Source organism: Apodemus sylvaticus, chromosome 13, assembly GCF_947179515.1.
Source record: "Apodemus sylvaticus chromosome 13, mApoSyl1.1, whole genome shotgun sequence".
Classification (NCBI taxonomy): Eukaryota; Metazoa; Chordata; class Mammalia; order Rodentia; family Muridae; genus Apodemus; species Apodemus sylvaticus.
Window position 1 is genome coordinate 71,637,857 of NC_067484.1, and position 14,787 is coordinate 71,652,643.

The 14,787-nt window shown below is 42.2% G+C and overlaps 1 protein-coding gene across 6 annotated transcripts in view; it reads right to left on the bottom strand.

Annotated features, from left to right (window-relative positions):
- Apc (APC regulator of WNT signaling pathway) overlaps positions 1-14,787 on the bottom strand; it is a 96,504-nt gene continuing 81,717 nt past the window's right edge. For all 6 annotated transcript variants that reach the window (XM_052155876.1, XM_052155875.1, XM_052155874.1 and 3 more), the window contains 3 exons: positions 14,620-14,736; positions 11,494-11,708; positions 1-10,365 (listed from right to left, as the gene is read on the bottom strand). In XM_052155876.1, the coding sequence (XP_052011836.1) occupies positions 3,792-10,365; positions 11,494-11,708; positions 14,620-14,736 (6,906 nt within the window). In that variant the 3' untranslated portion in view covers positions 1-3,791. The remainder of the gene's footprint in view (positions 10,366-11,493; positions 11,709-14,619; positions 14,737-14,787) is intronic.

Consider the following 14,787-nt stretch of genomic DNA (forward strand, 5'->3'; position numbering starts at 1 on the left):
AGAAAAGAAATCTGTGACTTTTACTTCGAATTGACTAAACTAGTCAATTTAGTTTTAATCTAAGGCAGACAATATAGATCTTCAGGTATAGGCATGATCAGGGGAAAGACTGGGTACGAGGTTCAGTGGTTCATCAGTGGAACCTTAGTGTTTAGGTCCCAAGAGAAGGTGTAAATGGACAGGTAATTTCTTTCAAGAGATATTTCTTTCTAGTATTCAATGGCAGCCTTCACTAGTATACATTAAGTATTTTTAATTAAAAATAACAATAGATAACTTCAAGAAAACAAGTGAACAGAAGTATAGAGAAAAATTATCCTGAATATCAGAGGAAAGAAAGTCTATTTAGCACCAAGAACAGTATTATACACACAGAACATACAGTTTGAAAGATGCATCAATGGCCTAACAAAATGCAGAACGTATTTTTATAGACCAGAGTTAGAACAGGAGGAAAATGACCTGGGTTTACAGAAGTCACAGTTCATAGAGTTCCACGTTACAAAGTAGTATTCTAAGGTTAGCACACAAGGGAAATAGGCTTACTAGAAAACGAGGAAGAATATTCACTCTATTTCAGCCTTGACTCTTGAAAAGTTGTTTGGTATATCTGAATTATCTGACCATGTAAACCCTTTAGCTTTGGACAGTTTAATTTTTTCCTTTTCTTAACTGCAAAGAAACCCTGGCAACCTCTCCCATTTTTACCAAGAAAGTCATCTTTCAATTAACTTTGTGGTAACACGATCCACATTTTACACTATAAAGAAAACTCTGACATTACTTATTGCTGGTTGATACCTACAGGGATTATCTTTTATTTACCTAGTTAGTACCCTGGTAATTTGTAAAGTTCATTATCAAATATAAATTTTTTCATCAATTAATCACTTTTACTGTGTACTAACAAATTGATTAGTTTCCTTTCACTTACAATCAATCTTCCCATGGAAGCTAAGCATCTCCTCCCATCCCTTTTAACAGCAGTCATTTCAACGGGGACAAGAGCTGATCCCCAGAGGCAGTGGGCACCCTGAATTTCCTATTCATTAGTCCGGTGAGTTTACTCCCTACTGTGAGTTGGTATCAGCTACAAGACTGGAGAACTCAGTATTCAAGTTATTCATGCCAAGGAGGTTTTACTTGGTGGATTAAAAACTCATTTGCTTATTAAGAGTTGTGCCGTGCCTACTTAGGACAGTAATTCCCCAAGGATGGTCCCTATACCAGAAGCCCACATACCACTCACCATCCCTAAATATATTAGAGAAGCAAATTCTTGTAGCCCTCTCCAGATCAACTCTATCCAACTGGGGGTATGTGCCCAGCTATGATCTAATAGACACTTCTGGCGATCCAAACACACCTGTTTGAAATTGCTACCTTAGGCTTTCTTTGCTGCAGTCCAACGCTAAGTAGGCTCTTGCCCTTTTAATAAGCATCCTGACTAGTAACTGATCCCCAATACAGGGCTTAGTGTGCCGTCTGAAACAAGCAAAAGCGAGGAGTACTTGGCCTGCTATCAGTTAAGGAATCACCCAGTGAACTTCTCAAAGCTTAACTAAGGTTAACCCCTTTATTTTCATAGCCATCATTTCTAGCCAAAGGGTTTCATCCAACAACTTCATCTTCAAGGGACAACCAAGACAGCCCCCTTCCCAGTAGGGCTGTCCATGGGAATTTAGTCTCCAATAGGTGGAATGGACTCTTCTTTTACTTCCAACATTAGTTTCCTAAAACATGAATTAAAAGGCAGTTTTATTCTAACTAAAACCTCATCTCTTTCCACAAAAACACTTTAAGTGCTTTATAAACATTAACGTGCAGTAATTCTAATGGAGAATTAGGAACGAAGGAAAAACAGGTAGAGCTCTGTCCTCACCCCCTGCTTCCAGCAGCCGTGGAGGACAGCATGGATACTGTTACAAAACAACCTCAAAGTCTGGCAAAAACTGAAACTCTTGGCTACTAAGTGTGTCAGTGTATTCTCCTCTGTGAAGGATGCCCTCTGCCAGATGGGCAGTGGGCACTTAGTAACATCCCAACCTGTCCTTAGCAGGTAGGAATTAAACACTTTTGACTTTCTATTAATTATGGAGCATGTGTGGAGGTTAGAGGGCAGTTTACACTTTTATTTGGATTCTGGGGACAGACTTCAGATCATCAGGCTTTACCTGCTGAGCCATCTTGTTAGGCCTAAATATTCCTATGAATAACTTCAGAAATTTGTGTGTGCACACATGCAGATGTGCTAAGACAGGTGTGGAGGGCAGAGGATAACTTTAGGGAGTTGGTTCTTTCCTTTCCCATGTGCATCCTGTGAATTGGACTGGGCCTTCGGGCTTGGAGGCAACCACCGTTACCCACTAAGCCATTTCACTGGCTCTCTTCTGAATTTTTCTTGTAATATTATCATAACAGCATTACATTTCTCTAACATTTTACTAACTTGTATTTTCTGAGCGTAAGAAAATACTGATTATGCCTGGTTGCAAAAAAATCTGCCTTAATATATAAGATTGGTAGTTATTTCAGACCCAGTATCAATACAGAGATGATGGGGTAAGACAGTGCACTGGAAAGCCTGAAAGACAAAACTGGTACCTGTCAGAAATCAATGTTTTTCAAGTATGGATTCTATTAAGGAAAAAGGAGATATTCTATGTTGGCCTATATGTCCAGTGCCTAGTCTTGTGCTATTATAGGCATTTGTTTTAATTAAACTCCAAAGGAGTAAGAAAAAAAGTGGAAAAATACTAAACATTGAGAGGTGCTAATTACATAAAAATAAATTTTAGGAATGGTTAAGTGTCAACAATCTTCTTCAATTGTCTTTATTACAGCAAGAGGAAATTTTACTCTTAATGCATAGAATCTGAAGAAAAAATTTACATTTAGCTTTTAAAAGAGGCCCTTTTGACAGTTATTAATACAAATGTGAAATAAGACCCTCAAACAAATACCAATTTCAGTTATAGTTTACATACAGCAATAATTTATTCTGAAATGTTCATTTAGTTTGAGACACAACTCATGTCTCATTAATAAAGGAGCAGCCGTCTCACCTCAAATACCAGAATATACAACAGTTACAGCATAGCAAAAACTCTACCTACTTTTGATAAAATCTAGTTCCGTTAAAATAGTTTCATTCAATGCTTTACAGTTACACAGATTTGAGCACAAAATAGTGTGAATTGTTACACTGTAGCTATCTCTATGCACACCATGTGATCACAGAATCATTAATCGTTACTTCTGAAATTGAACCACTGTCAGTTTCATTCATGCAGTAAAGCAAAGCAGGCTGGGTAAACATATTCATCGGGAACCATATTACTGTGAATTTCACAGTCACATGATTATGACATTAGATGGGTTCACAAGGACTAATTTTTTGCATAAATACCAATTTCTCCCTGATGTAAGTTTATTTTATAATCTAAAAATGATTGATAACAGCAATAGATCATATAGTTCTATCTGTAGTGTTATTTACGATGGGCGATAAGTGAAGGACAATGGTGTGGGTGAAGCTACTTAAATCCATGTAGAACACACTGTACAATGGACTGGCTTGACCACTGTCTCCTACCTAACAAGAGTGCCTCCCAAAATGACCAGTGAGGACAAAGTGTACTAGCAAATATGGTTTCCAGAACAAAATCCCTCTGACAAGAATCAAACCTATTTACAAAAATGTTCAATCTTTAAAGTTTTCTTTGAAATAAAGTCTCTATACAGCAGTTGTGAGTAACACCAGCCTTCCTACGTTTGTCCTTCCAGCTCTTTTAAACAGAGGTCACGAGGTAAGACCCCGACTGGCGTTTAGGACTCTGGGCGCCGCTGGACTCTGTGCTGTCCGCCTTTGAATCTCTCTTCTTTGTGTTGTTGCTCACTGGCGTGGGGATCTGAGATGGCCGGGCTGACGTGCTATCTGCGCTGCTTTTCCTAGGGCTAGGGTTGTAATTAAAAGGTGTCACTCTGGCAGCAACAGTCCCACTAGGTGAACTGTGTTTGCTGGAGCTGCTTGAACTGAAAGGGGTGCGCTCTGCCAGACAGGTCTCAGCAGTCTCTGCTGTGGGGACAGGGTTACTCTGGCCTGGCTTTGTCTCAGTCCCTTTCTGTTCTGGGGCCTCCACCTGAATAAAGGAGTTTAGGCGGTTTTCCAGACCCAAGGTTTGCACGGGACTGCCACTGCCCACACTTTGTTTTCCTTGCGTGTCTTTTGAATCCTTAACGCTTGGATTTCCCTTTTCTAAAACACTGTCAATCACTGGGGGGGTGTTACCCGTGGGAGATCTTCCAGATCTAGGGTTGTTAATGGGGCAGTCCTCAATTCTCACCCAAACATCCTCTGTTTTAGAAACAGCAGGTGCCATCTGATAAATCAGAGTCTTTGATTCAGCACCACTGGCAGCACCTGAGGAATTGGTCTGAGAAACCATGTTTGTGGGAGAAATTTCACTTTCCTTTATTTTCCTCCATGTTCCTTTCATGGGTACCTGGTTTTCTTTCATTTGTCTAGGTCCTGGCACTGAGTTCACATGCTTTTCATCCTCACTTTTTGCTTTTTCGCTGGACTCTGAAGAAGCAGAAAGAATAGAAGATGAGCTTCCCGTTCTTCTCCAAGTGCTCACTCGAGGAAGGGACGAGGAATGCTTGCTGTGTTCACGCTTCCAGGTTCCCGCCCGGTTGATTGGGAGTCTGGAAGGACTTTCAGAATGGGAGCGAGCAATATCATGCCGTTTTGCAGGTCTCCCATCATTATACTCGATAGTGGGGCTGAGATTAGGTGGGAGCTTTCGCCATCCACCTGCCTGAACAGACGGATGTGTGGACAGAGACATATCAGGAAGGGAGGGGCTTAAGACTGGGGTCTGTGCCTGGGACCTGATGGGGGAATCTGGTCTAGAAGATGGAGAAAGGGATTCAAATGAGGCTGATTCCTCTAGTTTCCTCCTTAGAGTGGGGCTTGGGGCTTCTTTGATGAAAGTAGACTGGCGTACTAATGCAGGTCTTTCTGACCTGTCTGATTCACTTCCACTTGACTTAGTTGAAGACATTCTAGAAAGTTCGACCTTTTTATTTGACCCATTGCCGTTACTCATCTGATTCAGTCCTTTGGATGCTGACTCACTCCTGGGGATACTGCTGGCATTCTTGGATAAGCCTGCTTGTTTGGTAAGATTCTGTTGGCTCAGCTGCCTGCCAGGGGATGTGTATGACGTTTTCCCAGAACCCGAGGATTTGGTTGAAGCAGTACTGGGAGACGACGTTCTGGGCAGCTGAGACAGCTTGTTAGGAGGGCTTATTCCATTTCTGCCAGGGGAAATCGAGTTTCGTCCTGGAGACTGCATTGGCCTACTTAATGGTTGCTGTGTAGGTCTTGAGGGAGTGGAGTCTCTAGATCCAGATCTAGAAGGCCCCTTATTTGACCCACTAATTTGGGAAGTTTGCCTGGTAATAGGGCTCAGCTCTGACTTCACTGCTGGCTTAGTCCCACGAGGAGAAGTGGTAGCTACTGGACCTTCACTGGGACTTTTGGAGGCTGGGGTCTTGAGGGGTGGGCCTTTTTTAGAGACAGGACTTGTACTTGAGGAGCTATTCCGAAGCCCTGGTATGTGAATCATTGTCCTGCCTCTTGAGATTGAAGGCATGTTCGTCTGAAGGGGCTGTTTCATTTGGCTGGAAATTTCTGAATTAGATCGGATCTTGCCAGTAATCAAGCTTTTATAAACCTTTTTCCCGCCTTTGATTCCTTTGTTTTCAGATTCTATTTTTTTTGCTTCTAGTGTGCTTTTCTCTCCAGGTTTGAGAATTCTTGGGCCTTTATTACTTGTGAATGGCTTCTCCTCTTGATCAGGTGTAAGATGAAAAGGCGATCCCAGGGAAATGCCGGATTTCAGTGACAGAATGGAGTCTGAATCAGATGACGCTTGTCTGGACAAGCACGCAGCGGCAGCGGCTTGGTGCAAACTGCTGACTATGGAGTTTGCACCCTCCTGAATAGCTTTCCAGTCAAAATTTTCTGAATCGGGGGATAGACCGTGCTCTGAATCTGGCCTCGGTATATCTGTCAAATCAAGTGTCAGCTCTTCAGCTAATAGGCCACCCACTTTCCTAGGACCCTGCTTCTCACTCTCACTCTTGAGTCTTGAAGGCCGTTTCTTCTTTGGCATGGCAGAACTTATACACTCCTGCAACAGGTCGTCCTCAGAGTCAATGCTAAGAGAACTGAGAGAGCTGTTTCTTGAGAAACACACAGGGGTGTCTTCGACATGAAACGACTTGGGCGCATACCCAGAAGCCTGAGGCTTACTCGCTTCTCCTTGCGAGTTGGTAGGCTCAGCCTCTTTGCCTGGCTCGCTTTCTTTGTTATTGTTGTTTTCCTGGTCAATGTCACTAAGGGAACTCAGAGAGGAATTTCGAGAAAAGCAAACTGGAGTATTTTCAATAGCAAAATTCTGCAATTTTTCATCAGTTGCTGCCCCTCTATCTGGGGCATCTTTGGAGGACTGGGGGAAAGTGGGCTGTTTCTGCAGCACTGGCTTGGACTGTCCTCTGTTTACTGCATGTGTTGTACTAACTTGTGACTTACTCGCTGACTGCTGGCTTGAGGTTGGTTCTGTGTGGCAGGTAACTCTGGCTTCTGAGTCCTTATTTTCTTTGCCCCTTCTTAACTCAGCCTTTTCCCTGGAAAGGTCAACATCATCATCATCAAACTCTAGAGAACTCAGAGAATCGTTTCGTGAAAAGCAGTACGGAGTCCCTTCAATGGGGGTGTAATGATGTGGCGAATCAAGAGCGAAGCTTCCCCGGAGCCTGTCTTCACTGTGTGGCAGCTTACCGCTGAAGTCCTTGGGATTGCTTTTTAAGCTCTGTTTCTTCGAGTCTTTGTTGTCTGAGAAAGTTTCCTCAGTATTCACGTTAACTTTTGAGTCTGTATTCTTTCTCACACGCATTCTGTATTCAGTATTTTGTGGCATGGGCTTTACTGGTGAAGTGGGCTTCTTTTTCTTAGTGTCTATCTGATTTTTGTTAGTTCCAGATGAAGTCACAGATGCTTGCTGGACTTGGTCCATTATCTTTTTTACCCGGAAAGGCTTGTGGCTTTTTCCTTTGGGCATAGCAGAGTTGATGCATTCAGCAAGAATATCTCCTTCCTCTGCCTTGTTGTCATCTAGGTCTGGGGTAACTACAGATGACATTTTCCCTCTCTGAGTCTCATCTGTACTTCTGCCTTCGGTAGGAATGGTATCTCGCTTTTCAAATTCGCCTGACTGTAGACCTGCTCTAACCCCATCTCCAGCAGCCAGCTCATTTGGAGGAGATTCTATTGTCAGATCACTTAGAGATGTTGCTGTGGAAAAGTTTATAGGTGTCCCTTCTACACAGTACACCCGGGGCACATCATCCCCTGGTGTAAAGCTAACATGCTTTTGTGCAGCCTGCAGCCTGTTCTGTGATGGCAGAAGTTTATACACAGGCAGCTGACTTGGTTTCCTTGCCACAGGTGGAGGTAATTTTGAAGTAGTCTGGGCTAGCTTTTTGGCTTTGCGTGATGACTTTGTTGGCATGGCTGAAATAATACATTCTTCTAATATTTCAATATCATCATCATCAGATTCATCTAATAAGTCTTTTTCAGAGTCAGGATTTTCTATCGCTTTATCCTGGTTTTCATTTGATTCTTCAGGCTGTTCTGGTTCAGTTTCATTCCCATTGTCGTTTTCCTGAACTGGAGGCATTATTCTTAATTCCACATCTTTCTGTATAAATGGCTCATCCAGGCTCAGCGCACTTAGGCTAGAGGAACAAGAAAACCCATCTGGAGTACTTTCTGTGGCAAAGTGTAACAGCGTATCGGCGTCCGGAAGGACCTGCACCCTATGCACTGCGGCATTCACAGCAGTAGGCTTAGGTCCACCCTCTCTCTTCTCAGCAGCAGGGACTTTACTTTTTGGTACCTCTCTCTTGGTCTGCACTGTCTGAGGAGGAGGGGGAGGGGTTTTGCTTCTGCTTGGTGGCATGGTCTGCCCTGGGCTGTCCGGAAGGTCGCTGGGGCTGATGATGCCACTCACCATTCCACTGCATGGTTCACTCTGAACAGAGCTGGCGATGGAGCGACTCTCAAAACTGTCAAGTGAGCTGACAGAAGTACACCTGCTGAATACAAGTGGAGTCTCCTGGACATAGTGTTCTGGGGGGCTTTTGGGTGTCTGAGCACCACTTTTGGAGGGAGACTTGGCTCCTGAAGAAAACTCAACAGCCTTCTGCCTGGTTGATTCTGACGACAAGCCAGAAGCCTGGAGTCTGCTGGGTTTGGGTCGAGCATTCTGGGACACGGCTGGAACCTCACTTGCAGGCTCTTCAGTCGACCGACTTACATCATTCTCTTTTATTTCAGCTATCTGCAGGGTATTAGCAGACTCTGCTTCCTGGGTTGGTTGATCACATCCGATTTCATCTTCAGCTGATGACAGCGATGATAATGAACTGCACCTTGAGAAACATATTGGAGTGTCTTCTACACAGTAAGTCTGTATTGTTTCTTGGTTGATGGTGGGGACTTTGCAAGAAGTCCCTTTTTGAGTCTGACTGTTTCTTTGTGCTGAACTTGGATGCAGCTGATTCTGTCTTTTGGAATTAGATGAAGGTGCAGATGTATTCTCGCTGCTTGGAGAGATATGTTCAGTTTTAGTGCTTTGTGTTGATGAATTCTTTGAGAATGAAAATGATGGTTTTTGTGAGGAAGAAATGTCAGTGGCGTATTTTAAACTATAATCAATAGGCTGATCCACATGATGTTTCTCTTCATTATATTTTATGCTATAATTTGTCGGTCTCTCCTCTTCTTCTTCACGTTGTTCTTCCTCAGAATAACGTTCACTGTAGTTGGTAGGTTTATCATCTTCGTAATCATCTTCCTGACACAAAGACTGGTTTGCATTTTGATTAACTGCATGACTAGAACCCATCCTACTGGTTTCTGAACCACTGGTTCCCCTAGACCTATATGGGGAAACACACTCTTGTTGTCCAAAATGTGGTTGGAATTTGAGGTGTTTGTCATCAGTGTTCTCAGAGTAGACAGGGTAACTGGTGTTCTGGCTTCTTGATTGTCTTTGCCCGTTCTGCTTTATTTCATCTTCTATCACATGCTTGGGTCTTGCCCACCGTTCATTCTGTGAGGGACTCTGCCTTCCTGAGTTCAACTGCTCATCTGAGTATTTGAGACTATAATTTATTGGTGTGTCCAGTTCTCCGTCATTGTCATCCATATGATTTGCACTGTGTATCTTATGGGCCAGGTCAGCTGGATACTGACCGTAACTGCAAAACTTACTTTCGTCATCTTCTGAATAGGATTCAACTGAGGGTTTCATTTGGCCTCTTTTACCATATCCATCACTACTAGTGACACTATTTAAGCTGTCATTGGAAGACCTTTTATATTCCACCTTGGCATAAGGCATGGAGCATGTCCTACTTGGGTTTTCCGACTTGGTGAAGTTGTATGTGTTGGAATGTGTGTGGGAGGCAGCGCTTCTTCGTGCTGCACTCCTGTCATCTGCCGCACAAGGGAACTCAGTGGTGGAAGCAGAACTTCTGTCGTCCTGGGAGGCATGAATGGCTGATACTTCTTCCATAACTTTGGCTATCTGGGCTGCAGTGGTAGTGACCTGCAAACTCCGTTTTGAAGAAGTTCCTGGATTTTCTGTTGCTGGATGGTAAGCACTGAGGCCAATACCTCGTTCTCTCTCCAAACTTCTGTCTTTCTCAGAACGAGAACTATCTAAACTTCCCCTTGATGAAGAAGAGCTGGGCAATACTGTAGTATTTAAATATGGTGAAAGAACAGTCATGTTTCCAGTATTAAAATTGTCTGACCTATTATCATCATGGCGATTGGTGTCAAAAACATAGTCACCATAAAGATTCTGCTTGTGTCTCTGCTTACTACGATGAGACGCCTTGGGACTTAAGTTGTCAATGTTGTCAAAGGTTTCTGATAAATGCTGGGCATCTAACTCTGCTTCTAGAGCTTTCTGTTTCCTCACGTGAAGGGACGGCAGACTCGAACCAGGAGACATGATATTAGCATCCTTGTACTTTGCAGGTCTGTTTGCCATGAGGTTCCGCAGAGCTGCGGCACTTCCCATGGCGATCATCTTGTGCTTGGAGTGAACGAGGTTCCTGAGCATGCTCACTGCCCCCATGTCCCACAGGGCCTCCTGGTCTTTAGCATTTCTGGCTGAGAGGTTCCACAAAGTGCCACATGCATTACTGACTATTGTCAAGCTGTGGGATTTCAAGTGCTGTAATAAAGTTTGCAGGCAATTGTTCTCTCTTAGGATTTGCCTGAATTAAAACAAAAACATGTGAGATTAAGGGGAAATGTGATTAATGACAACAAATAAAGGGATAGAAAACAATTTTAAATACAAAAATAATTACTAAACACAATAGGTCTATTATGAGCATATCAACTATCTTGTGAACTCCAAGAGTATCTCCGATCTCCTCTCTTTTCGTTCTCTTGGTTCATTTACTGTTTATTTTTTCCAAGGATCATCTATCATTCCAAAAGTAGTGCTAGTGTACGTTTCATTTACTCTGTGTCCTATTCTGATCCCACTGTAAGAAAAAGGAGTTTTGTTTTTTGAGCAGATACTTTTTCTACATTCACATAGTAATACTTCTTTAACTTAAGGATTATAAACACATCATGACATTTTAAACAGGGACTGTGCCAATTTCATATACAGTGACCAACAGTGTTGAATACTGAGGTATCTTGGAAGCAGAAGATAAGTGACTGACAGATTGTTACGTAGTCTGGGAGCACACAGTATGCTTCTAAACCAGCAAACTTGCTTTCCAGAGTAAGTAATCTCTGTCTCAGTGAAGACACCAAGTCCAAAGCACTCTTTGGCAGACAGTATATATAAGCATTATTTAAAAAAAAAATAACAGGAAGTATAAGTTTTAAAAATACAAAAAGCATATAAATATAAGGGTAAACAGTCAATATAATAAGCGCTGGGTCTTGGAGAGATCTGTAGTCTTTTAAGTATAAAGTAAATTAACATCTAGTAATAACATATTATTTTAGTTTAAATTGATTGTCAATGGTATATAATAAGCTTCAAAACTGCTTAGGACATCATTAGGAAAATGCTGAGCCTTTATATTTCCTACACCATACTCAGAGGTTTTCCTTTGTTTCAAAATTAGTTTTATATTTCTTTATGCCATCTAAATAGGGGAGAATTAATCCGACTTTTATTCCGTTTTCTATAGCATGGCTGGATTTCTCAACTACAGTTTATTTGTAGATTCTTATAGGATACTTTGAACTTTATTAGCAACAACAATAAGGCCTCTTTGCTTAGAGCTTTCATAATAAAACAGTTTAGAATTAGGTCTTTCTAAAGAAATAAACTCTATAATAATCCACTTAAAAGTAATATAGAACTTGGAATATACCTGTGGTCTTCGTTCGTAGCTATCAAGCTGGACACATTCCGTAATATCCCACCTCCACTTTCAATAATGGCTAAAGTATTCGTCTGGCTCCGGTAGGTGAGGGTGCCAACCAGGAATGCCAGCGCTCCGTCCACAGCACATATGTCAGCCTTGTTCTCAGTGCAGTGTGCAGACAGGTTCCATAAGGCACTCAGGACGCTTTTGAGGGTTGATTCCTATTCATGATTGAAACAGAATTATGTGTCATTTTGTTAGTCTTTTTTTTTTTTTCCTTTTTTGTCTCCCTTCTGACATTCCTCTCTAGTAAATCAGAAACCTTTTATTTAGTTTCACACAAAAAGAAATTTAGGTCAGTGCTGTTTCTATAAATCAACGCAGTATTAAACTAATGACATGATACAGAACTGATATTCACTATCGTAATATAATATGATCAGGAGAACAGAAACTCAATTAAAACATCTTCATGTACTATCTGGGATTTCGAAGTACTGAATGACAACATGCTACTGAACAGGTTATATAACCCTAACCCCTACAAACAGAGCAACAAAACACCCAAAACGACACACACACACACACACACACACACACACACACACACACAGAGATGAGAAGGTCCTGAGAAGGTCCTGAGTTCAATTTTAATTACAAAGAGATTTAAGTGTAAGATGCTCCAGAGATTACAGGCTAAGGGTCAAGGGTTTGAATTAAACAAGTTTTACAGTTGAACTTACAGGAGTCACGACATGATTACAGCTGGGGTGAAGCTGAGGAGTACAGCTATGTACACAGTGTGCAGGGGATGGGATAAGTGGCAGACGTGAAGGGGGCTGGAGAGGGAAAGAAGTGGCTAGAGATTAGAAATAAGGACAGAGCTACAGTACAGTGACTGACCAGAAAGGATGATGTGCAGGGAGATTCAGAAGAAAAACCTGGGTAAATAAAGCTCAGCAGACCCTGAGGCAAAGGGAAAGGTATGTGGAGTCAGATCAGGAGAGATGAAGTCAAGTGACCATTCAGGACTGTGGTCATTATAGGAAAAGAAATACTCTAGTAATTAGAAGCCATGGAAAGCTTTCTATTTTTAAATGTAGCTATCCCTTACTCCAATCAATGAACAAACATTTACACCTCCCAAGGTTTCTTCACATGCCTCTAAACCCATCTTTCCATTCTATCCCAGGGCCTAGACAAGTTCTGACTTGCTTACAACACTAGCATCCTCCTCAGTGAGCAAAGAGTTAATTAGCCTCCCTCTGTGGCTTTCTATCTGGCACTGCTGTCTAAGTTTCAAAAAGTACAAGCTATAGAAAACTGTAGGAGCTGGGCGGTGGTGGCGTATGCCTTTAATCCTAGCACTTGGGAGGCAGAGGCAGGCGGATTTCTGAGTTCGAGGCCAGCTTGGTCTACAGAGTGAGTCCCAGGACAGCCAGGGCCACACAGAGAAACCCTGTCTCGAAAAACCAAAAAACCAAACCAAAACAGGAAACTGCAGGAACCAAAGGACCCAGACGCAGGGTTACAGATTACCATTAGGATTTGCATGGTAACTGGCGGGCTGAAGAGATGGTCGAGGAAAAGCACTTGCCACACAAGCCTGAGGACTGAGTCCAAGGCCACAGTGGAGAAATGATCAACTCCTGAGACTTTTCTCTGACCTCTACTACATGTGCCTACAGATGTTGGCAGATACGAGGACATGCATGTATTCACACAAACAAAAACAAAAGCCAACTGGAGAAGTTTTTAAAATACATCTTATTGATTTATTTTTCTTACTGATTTAAATTTTTTCTTTGGGCTGGAAGATGGTTCATCTGGTAAAATGCTTGCCACACAAACATAAATACCTGAGGTTGATTTTCCCAAAACCTATGTTAAAAAGCTGGGTGTGGTAGCTCGGAAGGCAGAGACAGGAAGCCAGTCCCGCTGAGCAGATGTGCTCCGTGCTCACTGAGAGGACCCTACCAAAAAGGGCCGAGAGCGAAGGCTTGGGAGGTAAGTCACTTGGTTGCTTCCAGAGGGCCCAACTCATTGTTTCTTGCCTCTGAGGATATCAGGCATGCATCTGACACAGACATACATGCAGACAAAACACCCATACATAAGAAAAAAGCAGATAAGAGTGCCTGCTTAGCCCGAATAAAGCCCTGAGTTTGAGGCCTAGGACCATGTAACACAAGAGGTGAGACACATGTATGTAATCCCAGCATTTGGGAGGTGGAGGCATGAGGATCAGAAGTTCTAGGTCATCCTTGGCTGCATAGTAAGTTCCATCCTGGGCTACATGAGACCTGTTTTTGAAAACAACCAAACTACCAGATGAGGAGATTGAGGAAGGCATCCTACATATATCTCTAGGAGGTCTTGAACTGGCCGTGAGTAACCCTGTACCATAACTTATTGGGTAGGCTGGGGCTGTAGGCATGCAGTATGTTTTCTTTTCTTTTCTTTTTAAAACAGTTCATTCTTTTTATAGCTGTGAAGAATTTCATTGTTCTTATATATACTTTAAAGTTTATGTAATAAGAGTCATTACAGTTGCTTCTGACTTTTGGTCATTACAAAATCATGAAGAACATCATGTATAAATCTGTGTGAGAACACTAAACTCTTAGAGTGGAATGGCAGGACAGTATGGCAGGTGTCTGTGTAACATAAAACCCCTCTAAATGCTTTCCCAAGTGCGCTAGAGCAGTAGAGAATGCTTCCAGATGTTAGCAACCTTGATGTGGGGCTAATCTTTTAACTTTAATCCTGTATGGTATGTGTAATAGCACAGTACAGTAGTTTTCATGACAGATAACAACATGTACTCTTTCCAGCACTTAGTGGTTATTGCTATCTTTCCTGAAATATCAGTCCTAATCATTTATCAGCAACTTCAAAGGTATCTTTATACAGAGCTATGTACATTTAAATGTGTGTCTGTCTATGCACATGTGTATATGAGCATGCAAGCGCTTGTGTGAGTTGTGTATAGGTGTGTGTGCCTGCCATACGCGTGACAACCTCTGATGCTGTCCCTGCCCCACCTTGTTTTAGACAGAGTCTCTTTGGCAGAGTATGCCTTTAAAACCAGCTCTAGATCTCCTATTCCTGTGCCCAACATTTTAACGTTACCTTTTTAACTTCCAAAGCACATTCCATCAATGCTTTCACACTTCCAACTTCTCTCAACGTCTTTTTGCTATTTACATCTGCTCGCCAAGACAAATTCCTCAGAACACTTGCAATAACCTGTAAATAATCAAGTTTACAACAATTTACATGTAAAATGGAGTAATACTA